Source organism: Amborella trichopoda, chromosome 11, assembly GCF_054954075.1.
Source record: "Amborella trichopoda isolate Santa Cruz 75 chromosome 11, AtrichopodaSantaCruz75HAP2 v2.0, whole genome shotgun sequence".
Taxonomy (NCBI): Eukaryota; Viridiplantae; Streptophyta; class Magnoliopsida; order Amborellales; family Amborellaceae; genus Amborella; species Amborella trichopoda.
In genome coordinates, this window is record NC_142346.1 from 41,615,712 (window position 1) to 41,643,226 (window position 27,515).

At 38.1% G+C, this 27,515-nt stretch overlaps 1 protein-coding gene across 2 annotated transcripts in view; it reads right to left on the reverse strand.

Annotated features, from left to right (window-relative positions):
- The window catches only part of ARC5 (P-loop containing nucleoside triphosphate hydrolases superfamily protein), a 31,280-nt gene extending 5,744 nt beyond the window's left edge, over positions 1 to 25,536 (reverse strand). The window contains exons 1-14 of one of the 2 annotated variants that reach the window (XM_088852346.1): positions 25,077 to 25,536; positions 24,173 to 24,337; positions 20,882 to 21,004; positions 20,555 to 20,776; positions 18,731 to 18,864; positions 18,546 to 18,638; positions 16,825 to 16,888; positions 15,975 to 16,023; positions 15,733 to 15,815; positions 11,268 to 11,425; positions 6,153 to 6,213; positions 5,258 to 5,300; positions 4,890 to 4,952; positions 4,697 to 4,797 (exon numbers count right to left, since the gene is read on the reverse strand). In XM_088852346.1, coding sequence (XP_088708472.1) covers positions 5,277 to 5,300; positions 6,153 to 6,213; positions 11,268 to 11,425; positions 15,733 to 15,815; positions 15,975 to 16,023; positions 16,825 to 16,888; positions 18,546 to 18,638; positions 18,731 to 18,864; positions 20,555 to 20,776; positions 20,882 to 21,004; positions 24,173 to 24,337; positions 25,077 to 25,427 — 1,527 coding nt within the window. In that variant the 5' untranslated portion in view covers positions 25,428 to 25,536 and the 3' untranslated portion in view covers positions 4,697 to 4,797; positions 4,890 to 4,952; positions 5,258 to 5,276. The remainder of the gene's footprint in view (positions 1 to 4,696; positions 4,798 to 4,889; positions 4,953 to 5,257; positions 5,301 to 6,152; positions 6,214 to 11,267; positions 11,426 to 15,732; positions 15,816 to 15,974; positions 16,024 to 16,824; positions 16,889 to 18,545; positions 18,639 to 18,730; positions 18,865 to 20,554; positions 20,777 to 20,881; positions 21,005 to 24,172; positions 24,338 to 25,076) is intronic. The other variant, XM_006830253.4, reaches the window with a different exon arrangement.
- Positions 25,537 to 27,515: the final 1,979 nt, after the last annotated feature.

A 27,515-nucleotide genomic window follows, 5' to 3' on the forward strand; every position in this document is an offset into this window, starting at 1 on the left:
GGGCTAAGATATTTGATCATTTTGCGCGTCCTAATCCCAAAGATGAGAATATCAAATCTGATATTTTGGGTGGTGAAACTTTATCATCACTTGGAACATGTTCCCCCCCACCAACGTGAGGAAACTCGAAAGTTATGGCTAAGTCCATTGGTGAACCTAAAAGATCTGCCCTAATTTCCAATTCTTCGAATAATCGTGGTGGTCGTTGTAGTGGTGATCAACGTGGGGGACATAGCGGTGGTTGCAGGAGCCTCACACATGATGAGAAGGATAAGCTAAAATGTACCCATTGTGGAAAATCCTGACACGATAAGGAAACATGTTAGGATCTCATTAGGCACCCTATGCGCAATACAACATGGGCTGATGCAGCTATGACTATTGAGGAGACTAGTCATCCTGTGTCTTGAAAACAAGTTGCTATTGGTCATTTACTTTGTGACTAACCGGAGGATGAATTGGTGATCATTTGCAAGCGAGGGCTTTCTATCTTAAGCAGTGTGCCTTCATTTATGATGAGCCCTCTTCTTTCTCCAAGCTACATCTCACCCAATCAGGTATATCTACATGTACACACCATGTTTTCATGACTCCTCAAGCTCCTAGGATTATTGATTCAGGAGCCATTGAACATATGATTGGTACGTGCAATCTCTTTTCTAGTCATGCTACCTATACAAAGTCTAATCAAGAGCCTGTCAACATAGCTGATGGACCACTTCTACCCATTAAAGGAAAATGGATTGTTCCAGTAACTTCCTCCATAGATTTGTTGCTCACTTTGCATGTTCGCAAGTTGTCTAATAATCTTCTATCTGTTAGTAATCTCACAGAAACTTTGAATTGTTGAGTAACCTTTTTGCCGTCTTATTGCGTCTTTCAGGACTTGGTAACGAGGAAGACATTTGGGCATGATTGTGAGGATATACCTTCTAAAGATGCCGAAACAGGCTCCTATAAAAACAAACACCACTGCCTCGTCCTTAATTGTTAATAAAGAATGGAAGTACTTGTGCACACTCGTCTTGGTCATGCTCCTCTTTCTATTTTGCATTCTTTGTCTCCTAAAACATCTTCTTCGTTGGGTCAAGTTCAATTACAATGTGAGATTTGGCCATTATAAAAACATTGTACATTTGGATATGTGGGAACCTTCCCCAATTGTATGAGTTTTGGGATTTCCGTTTCTTTTCTTTTTTTGGTTACTTTTGTGGATGATTGGACTAAATTGACCACCTATTTAATGAAAAATAAGGATGAAGTTGTGGATCTTTTTCAAGTTTATCATCAAATGGTAAGAAGATAGTACAATGCAAGTACTAAAGTACTTCATTCTGATAATGGCGGTGAATATGTCTCTAAGGATCTTAGTAATTATCTGAGGTAGCAGGGTACAAAGTTCTAGACAACATGTTCTTACACTCAGCGAAATGGAGTTGTCGAGAGAAAAGATCGACACTTGTTGAAAGTCACTCGGTCTCTCTTGTCTGGAATGAAGTTCCCAAAAAGCTTATGATCCAAAGCTGTTTTTACCGCGGCGATCTTGATAAACCATATGCTATCGAGGGTTCTTCCAGCAAGGCACCTATCTAAACACTTCTTATTGACTCTCCTTTGTTCCTCAGACCTCCCAAAGTTTTTGGAAGCGTGTGTTTTCTCCATGTTGGAACCTAAAATCCATTAAGTATGCCTTCTTAGGGTATCTAGGAAATAAAAAAGGTTCGAATCCATTAAGTATGCCTTCTTAGGGTATCTACTAATAGAGTTTGTTATGTCTCTATGGATGTTAACTTATTTGAATCCATTCAATATTTCGCCTTGGCTGGACAACAATGCTCTCTTCAGGGGGAGAACATCAGATAGGAAGAGAGCGGTCCATCAACTGACTCTGCCTTTTTCAACTCCCTTCATATCTGAAATGTCCCAAATGAAGATGGAAATGCTCCAGTTGCATCCACCGAGGAGCTGAAAACATATCTTCAAAGAAAGAATTTCGAAAAACCTGAAGTCCAGAATGATCATGACTCAATTGTCAACTCGGAACGAGGTACTAACCCTTCTCATCCTATCATTTCCTCAACTCCCAGTTCATCCCCGATGTCATACCTTGACTTATATATTGCATTATGTAAAGCTAAGTGTTCCTGTACACAATATCCTATAAGCAACTTTGTTTCTTATAATGCCGTGTCACCATCTTATCGTGCTTTCCTATCATAATTGTCTATTGTTAGCATTTCATCCAGTGTAATAGAGGGTCCATCACAAACTCAAAGTACAGCTGCAATCTGGGAAGAAATGCACACTCTTGAAAAAAAATGCTTGGGAACTCACTAAACTTCCTAAAGGAAAGAAGGTGATAGGATGCTAGTGGGTGTTTATAGTGAAATACAAGGAGAATGGCATGACTGAAATATACAAGGCGTGGTTGGTTGCAAAGGGTTTCACTTTGACAGATGATATAGATTACGAAGAGACTTTTGCACCTGTATTGAAGTCAAATATTGTTTGAATCATTCTCTCCTTAGCTGCAAATAAATATTGGCCCACATTAGTTATATGTGAAAAATGGCTTTTGACATGGAGATCTTCATGAGGAAGTATATATGGCCATGCCTCCACGATTTCAGCTTCAGGGAGAGATAGGTAAGCTGTGCAGATTAAAAATGGTGAAATGTGCACTTATACAATCGTCATGAGCCTGGTTTGAAAAAATTTAGTTAAGCCTTGCTTAAAATTGGGTTTAGACGGAATCAAGCTGATCATGCATTGTAAAATATTGTTGGGATTACAACACTCATAATGTATGTCACTAATATTGTAATAGCAAGGGATAGCTTAGTAGATATTGAAGATCTCAAGTGTTACCTCAGTAATGTGCCTGATATAAATGATTTGGGTCCACTCAAATATTTTCTGGGTATTGAAGCGGTAAGGTCAAAGAAGGGATTTGCTATTTCTTTGAGCACATAGACCTGTTAAAACAAACCGGAATGTTGGGAGCCAAACTGATTGATACACCTATGGAAACCACTCATAGACTTCATAAGAGATGTAGAGTTACTAAAGGACCCTTGTCAATACTAGAGGTTTGCGGACAAGCCCATATACCTCATAACCATGACCAGAAATATCTAAAGCGGTTAGTGTAGTTAGTTAGTTCATGAATGGTCCTTGAAAAACTCTTTTAGATGCTATCAAGTCATCTCTTGGAGAGATTTGTTGTTTACTAATCATTGGTCATATAGGTCTTACAATCTATATGGATGCAGATTAGGCTAGTACACATATTGATAGAAAGTCAACTATGGATTATTGTACCTTTGTTGGTGGTAATCTGGTTTCATGAAAGAGTAAAAAACAGAACGTGGTGGTCATATAAACTGCTGAAGCTGAATACAAGGCCACGATACATAAAACATATGAAGTTATGTGGGTGAAAACTATATTGACTGATTTGGGAGTTAAAGTCCAATTACCTATGACCCTTGACAACAAAGAGGCCATTCACGTTACCAAGAACCCCGTATTTCAAGAGACAAAAGCATATCGAGGAAGAATGTCATTAACTAAGAGAAACAATTGCAGCCAAAATTATTTGTACCCCTCATGTGAAATCGTGCCAAGCTGGGTATGATTAATATCTACCCTCCAGCTTAGGGGGACTGTTGAAATTATAGCAATAAGTTAGGGACATAAGTAGAATATCTGATTCAATATGCGTGAGTTATTAATTTACACAAGGCTTTTTTGTAATTTTTCCTTATCAGAACATAATGTAAATGTGTGACTAATCCCAAAGAAGGGTCACATCACTTGTTTCTCCTTTTTTATTTCTCATGTGCTCCTCTGTCTTCTCTCTCTCTTTCACAAATATCTATCCTTCAGTCTTCATCGTATTCTTCTTACTCTTCACATCATCTTTCTCCTCACCCAAATATTCATCTGATACTTGCTTAGTATAAAATCTCTATCCTTCATTCTTCATCTTATTCTTCTTACTCTTCACATCATCTTTCTCCTCACCCAAATATTCATCTAATACTTGCTTATTATAGATCTGGATTATATCTTTCAACTATATCGAGACAAGCAACATATCATGCAAAAACCCTTTGTATCAATGCTTTTTAGCAATATAAGGAGAATATAAACACAAAAGTTTGGAATTACTTAAGCAGAAGGCTTTCACAATTCTATTGTGTTACCTCTCCGAACATTAATGGTTGCATTTTCTGACAAGTTCTCACTACAATAAGAGTTCAAACTAAGGTTTTTCTTTTCTTTTTCAAATGATAAAAGTTATTTTAAGAGAAGAAATCATGAGACTCTATTCCACAGACTTAAAACAAAAATGTAGAAACCAACAGCCAACCTTCGAGGCCAGCAAAAATTGGAAAAGAAGAAAAGCATATGCATAGAAATGATAATCACCTGCAAAGAATTTCATAGTGCTCTTATCCCAAGCAATTTCAACTCAACAAGCATGGTGCGATATCTAATAAACAGGCAGTTGTACCACTCACATTGAAAGAAATGGACATAGCCAAACTTCCACAACATTCTAATTACATCGCACTTTAATGTAACTGTCTAAATAGAACTAACCCCATCATAGAGTAATCTACGAATCAGAATAAAGTGTTGTCATGCCATGCAATTCATCTAGAAGGGAAAATGTGAATAGATGGTTTACTTTTCACGACATGCCCGTTCAGTTGATTCCGCAAAAGTATTAAAGGCTGTCTCGACACGCTTTAAAAACATATCATGGCCACTCAAGTATTCACCATCTTTCTGTGATAGGAAAGTCAAGGATAAAAGTTATATCACAGACCCATTCATACTACAGAAATAATCACAGTGAACTCGTAGAATAAAGATCATACCTTCAAGAGATAAACAGAGATAGGAAAGAGCCTCTTCAAAATGTGTAAGAGCCTAAAGCCCAACTGCCACAAGCAAACTTAAGAAGTAGTCAATGTCTAATTCACAATTCTATGATCCAAAGATCACTTGAAATGCCAGGAATTATAACCCACCACATTCCTATTACAGAAGAAGTACAACTAACCAATTGATTATGGAAAAAATAGTCCATTTCCCGATCACCATCCATTAAAATGATAAATGATGGATAGTGAGACCCAGCAGAACAGGTCATAACCCCAAAGGTGGGTCCCACTCAATATTTTATATGGACAGTGATGAGCTAATGGACTATGCTTCTCCCCTAGTCCATGTGATAATAGTATACCTCTTCATGAACAATAAATCTATTCTGAATTACTAGTGAAAACCTACACACAAAAAAAAAAAGTAAGAAAAGAAAACATTAGCACACATGTAGTTCACTCAATGCATAAACAAGCACTTGCGGTATAGTCAGTAGCATCACATGATATGGGTGCAAAAGAGAAACCTCTAGCAACCATATGGGAATTAAGTTTTGGGAGGAAGTGATACACATGCTGAATTGGGATCTGTGAATGAGAACATATGCAAATCATGTATGAGAAAACACAAACAAAAGTTCAAAGACAAAGGCTGAAATAATTTTGCAGGAATTAAATATTGGATAAAATTTCCACTACGAAATGGAACTGATTAAGAATATACTGTTGAAAAGCCACGATGAACATTTGTTGTGTGAGATGAGATGCAAATCTACGGTATGCTTTAGTGCTTATTTATATGTAAACTGGATGTTATAATATGGCTATATTGCGCTCTCAGAGTTCATAAAAATAGCAGAAAACATAAATATAAAGTTCTATTTTTCTTTTGGGTTAACCTAGGTAGGTAGGGTGGACCCCTATTTAGCTTTTAGAGAAAGTAATGCTATTTGAAGGAGAAAGTCATTTACATAGAATATCTATAGACTTATATACAGAGATACCTTTATATGCCTTCGCAATAAATACATTATGAACACACCCTGACAGCGTTATATCTAGATCGTGTTATTGTAAGTCTTTTTGACCTATCCTTGTAAAGCAAGTTGGCTGGTTTCAGGAGCTTCTGGGTCTGACCATGTAACAATTATGTACACGTCCATCCATGGACGGATATTGCAAGCTTCAAGAGATAAATGAGCATACTTTAAGTAAGATTGATATAGAATCTTAAATAAGCACTTTTATTCCACATACCTGATGAAGAAATGGTTCAAAAGAATCACGAGCCTTTGCAACAGCAATCACACAAGCAGTCCTACATTTAAGTAAATAAGATTCCCACAGAACTTGATTAGTCACAGTAAATTGGCCTACAGGAAATATATTATTGAAAATAATGTCAATATAGTTGTTCAATCATTAAATTACATGTCTTTTCAAGCCAGAAAACCGTAGGAACTCTGCCTCCCCTCAGAGCCACCTCTCCCTCTCTCTGAGCCAGGCCTCCATAGACAAGACCTCCACAGCTACTACAGAGAAGGCAGGACTGGAGAACTAGCACATGGAAAAATCTCTAAAGAGAGGGAGGTGTATGATATTATAGAACCAAAGATACTAGAGAGAGAGAGATAGATTACCGTCACAATTGCAACCTAGACTTTTTTGAGGAAAGAAATTGGCAAAATCTATGTTTTTTATTACTTTTGAGATCAAAAGAAAGGAAAAATCTTTGAGAAATAAAATAAAATCAAATCCAAATTTTTTGGATCTGATTCTTGATGAACATCAAGAGATGATACAAGAGATTTTGAGTGATTTAAAGCTTGCGATTCATTCAAAACATTGAGGGCTGGATCGGACCATAAAAGTTAATTGTTTTTGCTTAAATTTCTTTGTATTTAAGATCTCTCGAGATGTCTTTATGGTTGTGTTTTACATGTATGAAATGCAATTCAACCTTCACCTAGTAGCTATCAAACTTTGAATTTTTCCTATCTTTCAAAATTGTAATGTCCAATTGATAATATATACTTTATATGAAATATATATTTTATTATACACAAAAATATACTCTCTCACTCAATATCTATATATATATATATATAGGTTATGTTAGGGTTGCTCACACTATAGTGCATATTATAATTGTAATCAACAAATTTTGGATTCTTATATACCCTTATTTTGTATATAGAGTATTTTTTAGTAAAGGTATTTTTGGTCATTAGGAGGGGAGTGACATCATCCGTATAGGGTGTTGACATCACCCACATGGAGTACACTAGTGGCATTTAATGTCCTATGTGGGTGATATCACACCCCTCCTAATGATAAAAAATACCTTTACTAAAAAAATATTGTGTTACAAAACAAGGGTATATAAGTGTCCAAAATTTGTTGAGTACAATTATAAAATGCTCTACAGGGTGATTATCGTAACGTAACCCATTTAGTTTCCTACTCCAAAACTCGTAACCACAAGTTTCACTTACTAATCTAAAAATCATTAGCAATAACAAATTTCAGAGTACCAGCCTCACCAACATCCCCTTTGACAAATTCAAATCCAAGTTTGGAATTGAATTCAATTCCATAATCGAATCTCAAAGTTTCAACTCTCTCTGGGCCAATCAAAACCTCGGACTCCAACCCCCAAATTCAAATTCAATGTCCCCACAATTCTCGAACTCGAATTTGAATCCAATTTCACTAAAAAAAAGAAGCTTTCCTTCTGGCCTAGCTATCAAGCCATCCCAACTGCCCAACTGCAAATATATCCGAATGGGTGGACAACCTTGATGGGCCCATCCCAAATGACTTTACCCAAGGCTTCCTGATACACGTGATGTCTTCCAAAGACCAAATAACCACCACCAACCAGACAGCCTAGACCGAACTACACTGACAGCATTCTCACTGCCCAACCATTCAAGAGCGTGTGGTCCAAATGCACTGTCACCCACCACAATTCCATACTAGAAACGTGAAATCTAGGTCCTTCATTCACCCCCCCCCCTTCCAAATGTCCCTGATTTCTCCTTTCCACAAAGTATACAATCTCCTATCTTCTACCACCTGTATCTGAGAGATCATCACGCCCCTTTCATCTCCCTTCCCCTCCTCTACTAGGCCACTCAAATTCCAGCCTTGTAACCCTTCAAGAGTAATAGAACCCCGTAGGTGATCCACCATCACTCAACCAAATCCAAGCATGGCCATCAACAGCACGAACAGAATTCCAAAGCTTTCCACCCATCATCTCAAAACATGTGTCCATCCCTGCCAGACTTCAAGGTTCAGCCACAAAGATTATTGCCAAGCAGAATGCTCCAACCAGACAGATCCAACTTGTCTTAACCCCCAATCCTCCTTCCTGCACTTATGGTAAATCTGGTCTCCCTTGGCCACCCAAAGGCTTCCTTAAAAATCTCCACCCACCTCTCACTAGAGTCATTTCTGCAACCAAAGACCTTTCTGTAATAACCTTAAAACCTTACCAGGGACATCATCGACACCACAAATCTTGACCATTCCCTTACCCCCATTCAACCCTTCCACACTCTTAAACCCTAGAATCACAGCTACATGGACAGTAGCTCACTTGAGCGAGACTCCTTAGTCTCAGAATCCTTCTTCTTGGTGGACTAGGAACAAATTAAAAAAATAAACAGCAGAAGCAGTATCGATCAAATGCTTAAGCTATGGGATTAATCTAGAAACAGCCCATCTATGATACCGGTGAGGTTCCCATTGGAAACGCCACCAAAGAGGCCAAACCCAAAGGGAAAGGTTGCAAGGAGCTCAAGAACTTAGTTTCCAAATAAATTATGAAGAATTTCAAACCCCTCATATCCCCTTGCCCCAAACCCAACGATTACCAACCCGGTCGTCATTCATCCAGGAGGATGCCCACCACCATTCCCCGTTCCAAGTGAGAATCATGGCCAGGAACATTTGGGATCCAGGGAATCCCATGAACAAAATGACTCTACTTAACCATAATCTGAAATACTGTTCAAATATCCTAACAATATCTGCTCAAATTGGGGCAGAAGACCGTGTATTTGGAAATCCCTCCCTGCATGGGGTGCTTCGAGTGGGAAATGGTGTCTCCGTCTGATTCTTCAGAATCTCAGACAATTTTAGGTGGAGGTTCAAAGCGGTCTATGAACAGAACAGGGAAAATCCAAGAGAATAATTTCGGGCCAAAATAGACCACATTCCCCCCACGCACCCCCTCCCCCCCCCCCCCCCCAATCCCCCAACCCTAGTGCACCGGCAGCAACTATAATGTCACCAGGTGGTCCTTTAAAAAAGAATAAACCTAACCGAATGACTGCCAGTATGGCTGAATTGTTAGATTTCATGTACAGACACAATTTCATAGACTGTCCCATAAAGGCTTCATCCTTCACATGGTCCAATCACTTCAAAGAGTATCCCACTCTCACTAAGATAGATAGGTTTCTCATAGCCCTCAAATGCTTCTCTTCACAGGTCTTTGTGAAGGGGACCGCCCCTCCTTTTATCTCTTAGCTTAAATAACCATGATCTTTAGTAGGTCCATTAATAACATGTACTACCATAACTGACTGGCTCATAGGCTTCCCTCACTTTAGAATAGTCCCCAAATTTCTCACCTTGTCTTTTGTGATGCCAATCCTCAGCAAGTAGATTACTTGTGGTTGTTCATCAGGTGCTTCGAGCTTGCAATGGTTTAAAAATTAATATGAGGAAAACCAAACTCATTGTGGTTGGCCTGGCCAAAAGGATGGGTTGCAGCATGCATACTATCCAACAAGTACATCAACCTTACCCTATGCCGAGGCAAACCTAGAATACAGCAATGGGATAGCATAGGCAAGAAGTTCGAACACAAGCTGGCTGCATGGAAGTGCAGACTCTTGTCTTTGGATAGGCGCTTCACTCCGATCAGATCTACCTTATCCCACATTCAAGTTTTCCAAATGTCTATCTTTAGGATGCCGGCCTCCATAGTCCATAGCTAACAAACTGGACCGACTCATGAGGAACATTCTACGGTGTCCTGCTGGAACACTGAAATTCCATCTAATTACATAGGAGACCAGAACATTGTAAACCCTAAATAGATGGGTGGTTAGGCATCATGAAGCTCACCGACTGCAACACAACACTCCTTGGCAAGTGGCGGTGGTGTTGAGCCACCCAAGAAGACCATCTTAGGCAGCAAGTGATCAAATTTAAACACATGGCTTCCCAAAGGTTCTACAAGGGCTTCAGGTGCCTGGAAAGGTATCCTAAGTACTTTCTTGCGCTTCTCTAAGTCGGATTTGATTTCAAGCCAAAACTGGGGGAATCATGTGGAGGGAAGACTTATGGTTGGTGAAAACACCCCGGAAACCACCTTTCTGAGCTCTTCCTTATTGCTGCTAACCAGGATTGAGTTATTGTCTCTTGCACATGTGAAGTAGTTGGGCCCAAACCACGTGGACTCAAAACTTCAAAGCAACGTTCTTGACATTGAAACCTTCCGAGTTTGTTTCACTGTCGGAACTACTCAACACCCATTTCATCCCTGGAGCAAGTAGGGACAAAATGATCTATTATACACTAACTGGCTACTTAGATTTGGATTTTTATCCTGAATCCCTTCGATAAGATGTGGGTAACACCAGGATCAGATCAACATATTTTTTGTCATACTTCTCTTCCCCTTACCACTCATCAGGCCTTCTGTTCTGGCGAGCCCCTATTTTGGCCTCCAATTTGTCACCTGGGTCGAGAGAAGTAGGCGCACTTTGAAAAGCATGGCTACCAACATCAATGCTCACAGGATCGCATGAAATCCTTTGTCATTTTCTGGGCCAGAAATTGCAATGAATTCAGGTCTGACGCCTTGGTAGACCTTGGACAACAATGGAGAACATTTGACGGTCGAGGCCACATTCAATTTCCAGATCATCCCCCTGGGGCCAACCCATGATTGGAGTTATTAGTCAAGCTAAAATTGCTGGCTGTGCTCTTCGCAACCGAGGTCCATCAAGTACTGGGGGCATCTTCAGATATCTTCTCACTCAGATCTTAATGACATACTAAGGTTCAATAAATATGATGAACGCAATGTTTGTGGAGGCCCAAGCCTCACTGGTCAGACTCAAGTTATTCTACAAAAGCTGGGGTTCCTCTTTACTGGTATAAGGGGATCCCCGAAACGTTATAAACTGGATGAAAAGATTAGTAACCTTATAAAATATCACGATTCATTTTTGTAAAAGCACATACACATATGTATACAAGCCACAATTTTGTGATTTTATGTACATCTTACTTCATTAATACAAAGTGTCATTCACCAAAACAAATTAATTATTGAAAAGAACCAAGTACCTGAAATAGTTTGTCCCATCATGAATATCTTCAACTCCGCAGGCATTGACAATTTCCTCTCTTGTGATTGTTGGACACTTGATCCCTCCGACCACAAAACGAAACTCTGCCATTGCCCTATGATACTGAGCACCACCATAAAGTCGCATCCCTGCATTCTGTGGAGATCAAACACACTTAGTTACAATTACAATGAAATGTAAACACCATCATGACCGGTCAACATCACTAATAAAATGAGCATAAAAAGTAGAAAAACGTTATGTTGTATCAGGCAGTATGAGCACTGATTGATATAAACGATATACATGGAACAGCTTTATAAAAGGCGGCTGCCTAGGCACCGGCTCAAGCGGGGAAGACAAAATCCACGTGCCTAGGCGTAGGTGTCCTGCCTCAAAGAGGCATCTAACCTAGGCAGCTTGCCAGCATAGGCAGCTGCCTAGACAGCCATGTTGCCGAGGAAGATGCCTCGAAAATAACTCACGACTTTTCTTCTCAGCAACCTCATATTGGAGGTGGCCGCCTCATCCTTTAAAAACATTGACACAGAATACTAAAATATCCATAATCATGTGAATCAATATCCAGGATTCATTTTATTGTCATTTATGGATCACAATCCCATGCTTGTAGGATTGGTGCATCATAGTTATTCTAGACGCAGAGTAACCAATTCCAATGAGAACCAACCTAATTTGATTGAACTGTAGTCTCCTGTTTTTGGTTGTTAAAATACTGTTTGTAGTCTCAATGTAGCATATATTAAATTTCCAGAAACTTCAAGTTGTATCTCAAGGTAACAATATCTTACCCAAGACCTTGATGGTTATATTCACCCAAAAAAGAAAAGACCTTCATGGTTATGGTATTGACAACTGTAACATTGTGTCCCATGTATGAGATCTAAAATTCATGGTTTTTCAAGAAACACCAGACGAAATCCAGATCATCTTCATCAGTCACTACTTTATACCCACAGTTATCCACCACAAAATTTTCGAAGTGCCACAAACAAATTCCATAGTTCTTTTGTGTTTTATGGATGACAAAATAAGGTAGACTCAATTAAATCGTATTCCATAACTCTGAACCCATCATGGAAGCACTTTATGAGTAGGGGCTAAGTTTACATGCAGATGGCAGCACTGGGCATAAAAAGTAGTCTGTAGACCGCGCACACACACGCACACACGCACACACAAATAAGTCACACATGAACATTAAACAACCAATAGCACATTGACTGCTCAAGTTCCATATACTATGTGGAGCTTAAATCTGCCATGACAAGCTTCTAGCTCAATGGCCAATGGAACTGCTTACCGTAGAACCTCTACAAAGTGTAGGGATTGGTTTTCGACTGCTAACAATTTTGACCTCATATTCTTACTAGTTATTAATCAAAATTTGACATATTTCCAATGAGAAATACACTGACAATTAGAATAGAGTTTTCAATTATGCAAGGAGACTCACACCAGAAGAAGAATCGCTCAAGCCCATAAAACTGTAAGCTTTAGAAGACATGAGACCACCATCTCATGCATTCAAGGAGGCTTGTTCTTGGAGGATAGGTTAGAGATTGGAAGAACTGCTATCAGGTACTTCAAGAAATTATACGTTGGTAATAGTTTCGCAAGGCCAACCTTCCAAACGCTCAGTCCAACAAAATCTGCAAGGCCTTAGCAACTTAGAGAACACCCTTTCCAGAGGGAGGAAATTTGAAGGACTCTCGTCAACCTCATCCACGACAAAGCACGGGGACCTAACGGGTATCCAGTGGCCTCATTTCAAACTTTGTTCGACCTCATCATTGCAGACCTAGAGGAGGTTCTCTCTGAATTTCACAAGAGATGGATTATACATAGGGTATTGTTACATTTATAACCATAGTTACTGGAATCATAGTTACCCGGAAAGGGAGCAACAAGAGATCTGGGATCGGGGCGGGAGCTCAGAGCGAGCTATACTCGAAGTTCCATGGTCGGGGGAACGAGGTCTGCATATGGTCAAGTAAAGGGATCGAGACCCCTTACTTTTAGGGAGCGCATTCTATATATGCACAGGAGCGAGTTTCTTACTAAATGGGCGTGCTTAGGAACGAGGTTCCCGATGTTCACTTTTCCCCTGTATTGTAATTTGGGAGCAAATTCCAATGATCAATACGCTTAACTTTCCCCAAATGTACAAATCCAAGTATCAATGTAAACAAGAATCATATCACTGAAATTCTCTTTGAGTTTTTGTTGTCATTGGAGTATGATTTCATATGAGTAGTGATACTTAAAATTCAATATGGTGTACCTAAGTCCTCGGGCACAAAAGGAGCTTTGTGTCCTTCATCTTGGCGATCTCCATCTCTTTGTCTCTCTCCCTCTATCTCTCTCATCAAGTGGTGAGCATCTCTCTCTCTCTCTCTCTCTCTCTCTCTCTCTCTCTCGCAGATACAATCATTGGGGACTTTCGTGGACTCCCATTCTCTTCAAATTCCTTGGGGAACACCAAGAGCTATCTCCCTCTAGCACAAAGTGACAAGAATAAACTCTCTCAAATCCCCTATTGTAGGCATGATGAAACTGGTGAGATGACTAAAAGCAGGAACTGAGACGAAACATTTCTCAGAGGCAATCTTGTACTTGTAATGAAGAAACCCTTTTCAACTACTGAATTCAACACACAACCGAATTGTGGTGTAATGTACACCTCAATTCATGGGATACCCTTACTCAGCTATTAATAGTCAATGTTGGGTTAGATTTCCCATTTCAACGATGTTTTGAATTTATCATTCGTCGACTTTTGGATTCCTATTCATAAGTTACCTTACATGTATTGTTAGGTCAAAAAGAATTGGAGATCCAAACTCCATTGTATATGAAACGAAAAATGTGCCGGTGAAACTTGCTCCTAATGTAGAGGATACTCAGTTCCAAAGTTGATGGAATAGTGGTTCCGCTTGATCATAGAACTATGATTTTTGGCATTGAGACCTAGATCCCATTTATGTGGAATAAAGTTCCCTAATTTACCGAATCGAGATCCCAACTATCAAGGAGTTGCCCATAATCGAGATCCCATGCATCAGAGCGTTGGATCGAGCTTCCAGAGCAGAAGCGAACCCCTCCTTAGAAGAACCTGGTAACTAGGACTGTGATGATCGCGATAGCATTAGATCCAGGATCGGAACAAGCAAGAAGCTCCCCATGGTAGGGATCACAGTCTATACAAATTGAAATGTAGGGATCTCAACACCAATATGTGGGGGAGCTTGATCAAAACTCGATCAGAATCGAATGATAAATTTTATAGGACAAAGCTCTATCTAGTTAAAAGTCGAGGCTCCTGAGAGCACGTAACTAGTATAGGAGTATAGCACATAACATTATACTATACCACACTGCTATACAATAAGACACTGCTATACTATTATACAACAATACTATGTTATATATCAAATTTTTTTGAACAATGTGTACTGCTAGTATATTTGTATGCTATACTATATAGTACATATAACTATACCATACCATGCTGCTAGACTATACTATACGGCTATATTATGCTATTAGAAAGTGTTTTCAGAAATGAGACTCAGTATTTGTACTTTCTAATGCTAGCCTGCGGCGTTTGGAAGAGTTTCGTTTGGGCCCAGACTCTGGCTTTCAAATGAGTCTTAAATAGTGGAGCATTTGAGTCGTCCATCACATAGTGAGAGTGATGCACAGAACACAACCAACTAGACCTCCAAGTGGTTCAATTTCCTACGAGTATTGGACTGTTTGTCTGGTGAGTAGACTTCAAGAAAGAAGACAGTAACATAACAACACATAAGGATAGGGAGGACAACCAAGCCATGGATAGGATTGTTAACCAATTTTTGGGAACATTTTTTTTGTATGGGAGGCATTTGAATGATATCTTTTGATATGTTTCTACTTTGTTATTTTTGCTTTGATTAATGAAGAAATTCAAAAGAGATACTGAAGCATTTTAGGCGCATATACAACCCCTCTTTTGTAAAATCCAACATTTCAAAAGATGCTTCTAAATAATACAATAGGGGCGAGAGTTCTATTTTGCATTCTGAATGGTCATTGATTTTGATCTATGAGTTGAAAATAAGAGCAAGGTGCAAGCATGTTTGGCATATTGACTCAACAAGCAACTTAAACAAAGGAGATGGAGTTTAAACCGACAATATGCAACTGTTTTCAACCACATAGTAATTGTGAATATAATGTTCACAACTTCACATCACAAGATGTGTATTCATGCATATGGCGTATGAGGGCCATATGGGAAAATTTTAATGCACTGAATCACCTCTAGCGAGTAGTAGCAAGTACAAGGCAAGAACAGAACCATGTAGTGCAAAAATCAATTCTACACTGAAAAAAAATAAAAAATAAAGAAATACCCGAGCAATATCATTATTAGTTAAAGGGTTGCTTTTGCATCTTACAGGCATTAGTTTATAAGGTATTTGAAGCCCATCAGTTCCTAAGAAATCCCCTCCATTAACTCTCTCATCTTGTAGCGTTTCACCTGTCAGCAAACCCAAATGATGATATTCACAGCCCGTCTGAAGAATTTGTTACTTCAACATGAGGTTTTTCCAATTTTCATTCCAACAATTTGGATCATCAACTTTTTCTTTTCTTTTTTGATAATTAGGACTGTCGACAAAATTAAGATTATCCTTACCAAATTTATCTGGGGGAGCCACAACCGTGCCCTTCAACAACAATGAGAGCTGAGGACATAGAATTTCAGAAATCAGCTGAGGGAGATTTTAAAATACGTAAAAAGTTCACCTCACAAAAGAGTCATTTTAAGAACAAAATCTAGAGAGGAGAATTCAAATAGAAAATCACTCTGAAGAGAAAAAAGATAAATATAATAATCATGTTTAGCACCTAGCAGAACAACTATTGGTCAGGCCAAATATTTGGTTCCTCCTTGGCAAGAGCAATGCTACAGAAAGGAAGATGCTACAGAAAAAAGGACATAAAAGTAACTGTCCTAATTAGGGGATCATTCTGGAAAGAAAATGCAGCTAATGTAGGAAGGAGGGTTCATCTAGATATTTTCTGCAACATTTTCAAAGGACCATTTTTCTGAAGATGGTAGTTTAGGAAATAAAGGGTGAGGGAATACCTAGAAAACATTTAAATAAGGGCAGGTTAAACATTTTCTTTGGCATTTAGTGTAGATAAATGCTATCTACGTTTAAAAATTATTAAAAGTTTACTTCCAAGAAAGTGGGGAACTTCAAAAAGAGCATTTTATAAGATGGCTAAAATGCCTCAAACATTATAAAGACTTTAAGATTGAAATATCATAGCCGATTTCTGTTCTAATTTTTTGAGACTTACATGGGAGCTAATTGGGTCCTTTAAGGAAGTTGAGTCTCCCATGGAGTATTATTTTCCACAAAAAGTAGTATTTTTCCTACTCAGACGCACTATACATCAGCTTGAATTCAAAGCCTGGATGATGATAAGGCTACAGAACACAATTTCTATTCAGATAAGTCATTCCAAAGCATAAAAACCTTGGTTAGGAAAGCATCCTGAAAAAGACGTCCCTTCTCCTTCAGCTTTACTTCATCAACATTGCTGCACCAGCAAAATGGCATACCATTTAAGTAAATATAAAAACTCAACAACTTCAAAGTGAATCCCGTGCTTATTAAGTCACTATCAGTAGATGACCGTCCAAAGAAGAAAGAAAAATGTTAGTGGAAACCATAAAGGAAACAGCTCATCAATCATCCTTTGCACTAGAAGTTCATGAGCATAGGATTACTTTTGAAGCTATAAAGGACTAGAAGTTACATCCTTTCTAAATTTATCAAAGAAGTTACATCGAGATATAAATGAGGAGAAGACAAAATACAGACTCCAATGCCCATGCTAGTAAGTTTATTCACAGCTCCATATGTTGCCTCTACACCAATGTTTTATAAAATGGATTAGTGGGGTGGATTGTCCACCCACCGATCCTGATCCAAATCCACGATCCCCTAAAAGAAAAAAATAAAAGAAATAATATATAATGCATGAAATTTATTTCACCTAACTTGAGCAACCACATGGCTTGAGCCCCTCGCCCTGTGGCCTTTTCCATAAGGTCGACGGTTCAAGTCCCTATATATACATATGCATTTTCGAAAATATTTAGAAAAAAAAGAGAAGCATATTTTTTCTAACAATAGAAACAAAAGGAGAAGGTTTAGAGAAGGTTCAAAACTTGAAACTTACGGCCCAGTACGTGCAATATTTAAACACCAAGACCATTCAGAATTTTTCTTATGAAATGCACATATAATATATTCTACATTGTTCAAAACATAACGGTCCAGATTGGGAATAGCCGATCCGGATCGAAATCAATGGCACCACACCAGTTCCTTGTCTAAGTCGGCCGGTTCATTATGGATATAATATTACATTGTATACATTATATAACATAAATTGAAAATGGCTTATATAACATAAATTGAAAATGGCCCAGTTGGCTAGCTCCTTACACTTTTTTGGAGGTGGTTTGGGGTTTGAATCCCGCAGCCGTGCTATTTCCCTTTTAGAATACGTCCAATTTTTTATTATTTTTTTAATGTTCTCATCGAAAAATAAGGAAAGCTTGCAGGAGGAGTCAAACCTGGGTCACCTATGAGGTGACAAATGCATGTACCCACCGCAGCCTTTTTGACATGAGTTACAGAAAATGTACATATTATATATTATCATTTTTTTTTCTATTTTTTGTTGTCTGGATCTCCAACCGGGCAATCTAGATCGGCATCCATAGGTGGGCAATCCACCCCCCAAGCCATTTTTTAAAACACCGATATTATATATTGACCAGATTGCTGATTCTGACCAAGAATTGGCATAGTCCTCAACGATTCCTAATCTGCATCGGTGATTCCTTATCCAAATCACGTTTTTTAATCATTGCTCTATACACAAGAGGAAATTGTAATATAATAAAAAATCATAGTCCACACTATTACCATTGTCTACTGAAATGATGGATTGTGAACAAGAGGTAAGGGGTCCACCATAGGGGTGTCCCATTCTGGTGAGCCCTACTCTCTCCATCACTGTCATTGACAATGGATTGTGATGAGCCAATGGTCCATGGTTTCTTCATAGTGCGATGTAATATACTATACTTTCCCACATAATTATCAAAAGTGAAAAGAATATAAGAATCCTGTTTTAAAGGACATCATAACAGGTAAACAAGTTAAAAAATCTTACAACTGACCTGAGGTCCTGATTAATCTCAGACAACTTTCTTGTTGTACTTCGGTGCTCCTTCTCAAGCTGAGGAATAACTAATGGGACACTGTCCATATACCTTCAAACACAAAGTTACACTATAAGATTTCACAAAAAGCAAACAAATAGGTAGATTTAGACCAAACTAAATGAAAAACAAAAGACAAGTACCTCTTCCTCAGCACTTCTTCCAAGAAGAGTCGGAGGCTACTAAGTCCTATTCTACATCTTTCATCCCTTGACAGAGGACGACCCAACTTCTCCTCAAGAGAAGCAACATCCTGCAACTCTCTCAAGGACACAGCCTGCACAAACCGAGAACTTCTAATACAACTCCCATGAGATCCCGCACATCATTTTCTGGAAGCTTTGTCAGCAATTTTATCATAATGCCTCAAATTCTTCACATAATCATTCTAATGTAAATGGCCAAAAGGATCATTGCACTATAGAATATTATTGAATAAAGGCTATAGAGTTAGTAGAATGTGTTGATACTGTGACAGAAGGTATTAAAAAAGTCAGAAAAACTTTAAATAGGAAAAAGTGAAATAAAAGAAGTTCTCCATCATTTACCTACGACATATGGACTCACTGATACTGTGGACCATTTGCCTGAACTATATTCTGTGGAGATGTTTCCTTCTCTCTGCTTAGGATTATGGTACTTGGTAATAACTTGAGCTGACTCTGGCGGGACTACCCCCAAGCCAATCACAAAATCCAGTGGTGTGGAGAAACAAATTAGACTCAGGCATGCCAGTTTAGGATGCTTTCTTCACACAAGAGGTCATATCTAGGGACAGGCTTAAACCTACTTTTTTTCTTTTGAGGAATACTAATCTCACTAAATAATCAAATTATCAAATACACCAAATGTCCACCTAATCCCATAAGAAGAATTTATAGGACAAGTTTTACTACAAAAGGTCTTAGTAAATTCAAGTACTTTTCTAGGAGCTAATCTGATAGTTGTTACAGCACAAAAGCCTTGAATGTGTCAATCAAAACCATAAACTCCAACTAAAACTAGTATTCACCATTTGAAAAAAGAAAAAGGGCTACTACCGAACATTGCAAAATTCATAGATTAGCATTCTATTTATCATTATTGATAGCCGATAGGCAGGTATACTTGTCTACCTCCCAAATTATGTTCCTTTACCATCATATACGCTAAAGTATTCTGCGGCATCTATAGAATCACTAGATCACTTTGAGCCTCCCCTTATCCAAACGAAGAAATTTAGAGGTTCAACTAATGCCAATAGACCAGGAAGTTCATCAACTAGTCTATCAAACAGGACTTTAGAAATTTGTCAGAGGAAGACTTATCCTGAAGAACCAGGAAATATAATTAGGTGAACTGGGTGGGAACCAGGAAGCAGGAAATTTTTACATAGGTCAACTGAGAATCAGGAAGCAGAACTTCAGCCATGCTCTAGGGTAGAACCTTGAAACTAGGTACATAACCGCCACAGTATGTTGGGAGTGTCTCTTTGATCTGTATTTGTTTTAAATGTCAAAGGGCACCCTTTCTTTTTCTCAAAGTCATTCAGCAGTAAGTTTAAACTTGGTGCCATTGTCAAAACTTGGTGCCATTGTCAACTTAGGTGACAATAAACATGGAAAACCATTTCTACATTATAAGAGGTGTTGCATTTAGAATTGTGACATTCAGTTAGCAAAACCAGCAAATCAGCAGAAGCACTATTCCCTGCATTGCACACGCAAGATATCAATTATAATACAAAGGTAAGCCATCCAAAGATGAGAAAGTCATCCAACGAGGTTAAATATTTAAGAAGGTCATGAATATCTTTTTGATAATCCAGAAGGTCAGGAAGCCAAACAATAGGTGAGCCATAATATATCTGATTGGTTCAAACTGCTTTCTTTGTAGCGAGTCATGGCCAGGTTTACAATGAAATGACATATTACAAGAAATGGTTAGAAAAATCCACTAAAAAAATAAAAGAAATGGTTGAAATTAACCTGTTTGAACTCATCATTTGATCTGTAGACAAATTCAGGTCCTGAACCCACTCTCCCAGAGGGTACAGAAGTAAAGAAGGGAGCATCACCCAAGATGCTAAAATCAAATGTGCGAGCAGGTGGTTTCAGAAAAACTTCCACATCTGATGATCGGGCAAACTGCAGGATTTTTGTGTCCAGTTTTGTGGAAACCACCACAGTCCTTGAAAGTTCTGGATCAACCTACGCATAAGTTATGCATGACGAAGAAAGCTCGTTCACTGTTAGATCATAATACAAGATAAGGCATTGGGGCACACAGTGTGCAAAAAGTGAAACCAGGTGTACCTGCATGACCACCCTCCGTGTAGTGGCATTGCTCCAATCACTGCAGTCCTCAAGACAAAGTATGATAAACTCTTTATGCTGCATCTTACCACGCACAAGGGCCTCCACCGCACGGGCCTGTACCTGCCGATGCAGTTATTTGACAAACAAAGAGAACACTTTAAACAATTACTCAGAAAACCCGTTCAGAACCACTCTGAACCAAAAGCTTGGCAACACATAGAGTGGAAATATAACAAAACATATAATGGAACTCCTTGATGACTACATACTAGTACATGTTATGATTATTATTGTCAAGCTAAGGCCATGTCGGAAACCACACAAACCATGGCATAGGGGCATTTGGGCTCTAGAAAATGTAAACAAAAAAGTCAACTTTGTGGAATTTGTTGGTGCCAACGAGTGAAATGGAAGTTTGTATTCTAATAAAAGCACAAACCATGAATCAAATAAAAGAGGTCTTGCCCTCTTTTTCTTCTCATATCCAAACTCACTCATCCACCAGCGAGGACCAACTCAAAGCTAACACCAAAAAGGCAACAACCTCCCAGCTATGTAATTTCTAGGCTTTCAAAATCTTACAAACCCTGTAATTGTATATTTGAAGCCTACCTATAATTTCTAGGGTTTCCACATTGGATAAAGAAGACCTAACAACATTTACAGGCCTGCAACAATCGAAAGCCCATACTATCCTCAGGTGGCCATTGTTGAAGATGACCATTCAGATTCAGATGTTTACAGGCCTTTGCAGTTTGTCCATTCTCTGGACCCAGGCCAAGCATTCATCGAGGTCATGTATGAGACACAGTTCAAGGCGCTTCAAGCTCAGCAATGTGGAGGGAGCATTGTGTGGGAAAAGGAAGCTTACAAATGGGGGTTTTTCAGTCCATTCATGGAGTGAATTATGAGAATTTTGGGCTCATTTCTTAAAGTGGATGAGAAGATAATGGAGTGTTTCGAGTCCATTTCTGAAAGCAATCCTAGGGTCTCTACAAACGGAAGTTAATGGAGGATTTTGAGTCCATTCCTGGAAAAAATTCTAGGGTTATAGAAGAGGAGAATGAAAAACTTGAAGGTCATGCCTGAAAATGATTCTAGAGAGACAGGATTTGCAGGTCATGCTGGAAACTGAGGCTAAAGTGGCTGAGCCTCAGTATGGGGTTTATTTATCTTATGTTGTTTATGCATTTTGTTTGTGTTCTTTGGTGTTGTCCAAAGGCACACCATCCATCTTGCATAAAGGGGGACCTGGCCTTTTTTCAAATAAAGGTTTGATGGGACTGCAGCTCAGCGATCAAGCTAACCCAACAGTCTTATTTACATGGAGGGAAACTGTTAAATTAATGGAATTTAAGTGGGGATTAAATTTTGGGTTTTGCTGCAACATAGCCCTTTTCTTTTGATTCCTCAGGTCCATGGTTAATCAGACTGTACTGTTGCTGATTGTTAGTTTATTTTTTTGTCCTCTCATTCCTTTGTTTGTTTTTCTAGCTCCGATGGGAGCAAGGATTTTAATGGATGATTGAGTTGTGGAGGAGGAAATGGAAGAATTTTGTTGTTTGTTTTTTTTTCCTCTTTTTTTGGTTTTATTTTGGGTTTAGGGGAGTGGGGGAGGGCCAGGGTTGGAGGCCCATGGAGTTGAGCAGGAGCCAGATTTGGGGGGGAAATGGCAACTCAGAAAGTGATTCAAATGCAGAGTAGATATCCAAAATATGGCCAACTACATTAGAAAGAAATATAGAATCATTTTCATTTGCAGCAAAACAAGTGGTAAATATCTCTATGTAATTCACAAAATTTTCCATTCTAGCTTGGAGATTGGAGTGTCATAAGAAAACTAGTTTCTCTATGGCATTTTAATGGTGATTTTGTTCTCATTATTGTCATCTTGGCAGGTGCTGCGATTTCATTTCTCTTGGTGTGTTCTTTCATTGCAATGTATTAGGCTTTGGTAATGCATTGTGTGCGTAAATGATTGAATCTTTTGGTTTTAGACGAGGCCCAAAGCTGGCAATTTGGGCAGTTTGCCTTTGTAGTATTGCATCTAAGGGTAGGAGTTGTAGGGTTCACATGTATGTCTACAGTATGATTACTTACGAACATAAATAAATTGGATGAACCAACATATATGCACAGTAAATTCACAAGGTCAGAGAAAGTGTAATGATCAAGGGAGTTTGAGGTAAACCAAAATGGGTAAAAATAGAAGTTTAGGGACAACTTTATCAAGAAGGAGCCTAAGAACCTTACAAGGCAAAGTTTCTGAACTAAGCCAGGGATTTTGAGAAACCTAGAAATTGGTTTATGTTTGTGTATGTGGGTGCGTATGAAGCATATTTGAGGAAATATAGCACAAAGATCTCACAAAGTCCTTTTTATAAGGAAAAACTACAAAAAAGAGGGTCACCAAAATTTTTGTGCATATTTTGGAAAACATTGCATGAGTCTAACTACATCAGATAAGTTGAGGCAAGGTGGTTGAGTGCACATGACCTCCCCATACTTGTGCTGGGAGATTTTTTATTTTTATTTTTGGAGGGTAGTTCAGTGGGGAAAGGGTCACCCACCCATGTTTGGAATGGAACTCAAGACATCACTCTTCGGCACTTTGCCACTTTGACCACCTACTTGATAGACTTATCAAGGCTGTTTCTTAGGAGACTATGAACATTCTTAGGTGGCTGCTTCTGATACAGTGGAGGCTGTTCAGTTGAGATATAAGCGGTTCAAGATCTCTAGGGAATTTCATATTGACAGGTGACCTGAGGACTTACCTCCACCCTTAGAAAGGTGTCAGAAACAAACTCTGGTTACTTCCCATAATAAATATTAGAGTAGTCAACTTTTTCTCTTTTAAAGGTGGCAGTCATTGTGGATGTTAGTTCTGGTGAAAAAGGGAAGTTCTAGGGACAAAGAATTCAGATGTAGCGCTAGGGACACATGATAATATGGACAAAGGCATCCTTCTCTTGGTCTCATTTTATTGAGGAGATTCCATCAATGTCATCAGTTGTATCAAATACCATCCTGTGATAATCTAAGCATCCATAGAGGCTCACAATAGTAAACAGTTTAATCTCTGGCATATAGATATTAGCTCATGGGTAATCATCAAATAAATGTGTGGACAGTCCATACAAAACCAATGAATGTTTAGACTTCAGAATGGGGATTTGAGTATTCAAATCATCGCACAATCTTAATATACCACTGATTATAAGGATAAGCAACCCAAAAAGATTATAGACATAGTGAAAATAATTTCATGCCCAACCTGCTACCCACCTGCAACAGTTTATTCTTACGACCTGGGGCTGGAGCAATAAGACCTGGCGTGTCAATTATAGTCAAATTGGGGCAGTATTTGTACTCTATTCTAATTATTATTTCTTTTGCCCAGAATTGACATGCCTCGCACTCAAGTCTCATGTTTTCAGCTTCAATGTAAGCCTGTAAAAGATATAAAAAAAAAAGCAAAAAAATTAAGAATAATGATTAATAAAATACACAAATATGAAGTACTCAAGCCAATGCACTAACAAAAAGAAATATTTAAATCAATGCTTAATGCCCCAGTCAGAACAGTAATATGTATTCTATTGACATTGTTGTCACAATTCATTGAAAGCAAGTTTTATGAAGCATATTAACGTCAAGGGAAAAAACCCACAAACTGCAACCGCAAACTCCTCTGAGCATGATGTTAGACAAATGTCGACAAAGAAACAGAGTAATTCATTTCTTCCCAGCATCAATGCATAAGGATGATACACGGAAATGCAGAAATTCAAATACAAAGACGTGATACAAATCATTCCATTCAGCATAACTTTGCATGGAAACGCATCAAAATTACACACAAAAGAGATGAAGAAAAAAAAGAGAGAGACATAAAACGAATTCTCCTCAGATTGAATTTACAATAACAATGTATAGAAATGCACCAGCATATATAAGTGGGATCAAAAGAAAGAAATATAGAAATGCCTCAATTACAAACATCCGTAATGAAAAGCAGAGAGAGAAACAGAGTAATCAAAATTACCGCAGCATTGAATTTGCAACAACAATGTGAAGCACTGCATCAATTTACAAACATGGGGGATGAAGAAAAGAGAAAGAAGTTACCAATCAAAGAAACAGACAAAGAGCCCAAGAAATAGATAAACAGAGAAATGGGATTCCATACTTGGATTTCTTCCAAGCTTTTCTCCACAGCTTGAGGTGGGTTACTCTCAGATAAGAGATGGCAAGCAGGCTCCTCACACAAAGCATTATATTTCATGTGAAGAGTGATGGGTCTTCTGGTTTTGGTGCCCCCACCTACATGGTTAAACTGAAAGCCCATCAAAGCTTCAACCAGAGCACTCTTTCCATCAGTTTGGTGACCCACAACAAGGATGGCAGGAGCATCAAATGGGGTGTGGAAGTCTTGTGCAAGGCTATGGAGCTCATTGTATGCTTCATAAAGCTTCTCTGCACTTTCATGGGGGAAACCCAACGAAGGTGAATGAACAATTGCAGAAGCTCTCCGAGCCATTTCAGAGTTGAAGGGATTGGATCCTGTTATGGTGGGGCTATCTGAAACTTGGGGAGCTGAAGCTTCCCCGTTCACTACTGAACAACCGCAAGACTCAGTCCTTTTGTATGGTTAATGTTGAATGAAAAATTGAATCTTTACACTGCAATGGATATAGAGAGAGAGAGAGAGAGAGAGTTGAGCAGAGGGAAAAGGAGTACACTGGTTTGAAGGCGTATGTTGGGGGTTTCCTCAGGCGGGCACTGGATTGAACATGAATGGTGTACGATTAGCCTACTCATATGAGGAGCATACTGTGTATTCATTTCCTTGAGAAAAGGAGCTTCTTGAAAAACATTTTCATCTTCAACTTTTGGTTCCACTTTGGAATCAAGTATTTTCAAAAAATAAAAATTATTTTGAGCTCCTGAACACTTGTTGGATCTCACCACTCTGTGTGGTCTCTGATCAATAAAAAATAATAACTTTTCACATAAATATTTTCAAGAGGTTCTGAGGCCCTCGTTTCCAAGATTTTGAGGTCTTAAAAAAACCACTAGATGGGAGTACACTAAATAACAAATATATGCTACTGCACGAGAATATTAATATTGGAAAAATAGTTTAACAAATATATGCTACTGCACGAGAATATTAATATTGGAAAAATAGTTTATGCGTCTTGGGACACATGATTACATTTGTGTCCCCCAAGGCATCTCACATTGCCCCTGTGGTTCTCGAGAGAACAAAAATTAATAGTCTAAAATTTTTAATTTTCAAATTTTATTTATTTTACATGTCAATAATCTCCATGTTAAAAATTATATACACCTCAAAAATTAAGTCCAAAATCTATCTAAAAAATGTATCATGGAGAGTAGACGCATATCTACATATGAGTATTGCACATATTAGGGAATGAGTATTGCACATATTAGGGAAAAACAATTAAGGCCAAAAGCTCTTAAGAGATATTTATATATATTTAAGGGCACGCTTCTATAGTGCTCCTAAACTTATGAGATAGCACCCATCACAATGTTTGCTTCTATACTATTTTATTTTTAATTATTTTTCCTAGGTGTATCCCTTTGAGATGGTGGGACATATAAAATCTCATATTTATATAATGTGTAAAAATAAATAAAAACAAAATAATGTAAAGCATTGGATCTAGAACAAACAGTTAGTGACTCACTTTATTAAAATTAGATGGCTAGATGGGTGGGGAAGTATATCCCTTCAATGTAGTAGGAAAAGTTTTTTATAAAACAAAATTCTTTTGAAACAAATTTATCAATTAGGCTATGTTTTGACTTAGATGAAAATCAATATGTATTTCATTATTGGGAAAATCAATTAAGAGTTGAGAAGGGGCTAAGGTCGTGGTGATAGCACCCCACATCCTAGTTACCATGTGGTGGTTTCTATTCCCACCATTAATATCACCCTACTAACATTTTCAAAAAGCTAACTCGTAATCTACGGGTAGGTTTCAAAAATACTAATAATTGGTATCATTTATTAAGATTGAACAAGTATTGATATTTTTATCATTATATTGTAAGTCTTTATATTTATTGGGGTATAAGCATAAATTTAGATCCCATCTAAATTATAGGTTATATTTAGAGTAGAATTATGATTAAGGGCATCCGGAGTCGGTCTATAACTAACATTTGCAATACTTATTTGTTTTTTTAATTATTTATTTTTTAAATGAGAGTTGATTATTGTTTTAAGAACACTCACTTGGAAATTCTATTGAATTTTAATATAGTCGAGAAATTGTCCATGTTGAAGCCGAGTACTTGGCCTAAGTTTGAGAAACCAGGTTCGAGTTGGGCTATGGCAAAGCCAAAAAGGTGTTAAAAATAAAAAATATTAAAAAAAAATTATGTTTAGAGCAAAATTAAACAAAATACATCTAAATGATATTAGAAAAGTAAGAGAAAAAAATGGATTTTGAAAAGGACGAATTTGTGACAATAGTATTTGGAAATAATATTAAAAAATAAAACAATTATTCATGGTCAAAATACTTTTCAGTTTTTATCAAAAAAAAAAATATTACAAATAAAATTCTTATTGATTTGAATTATTTAT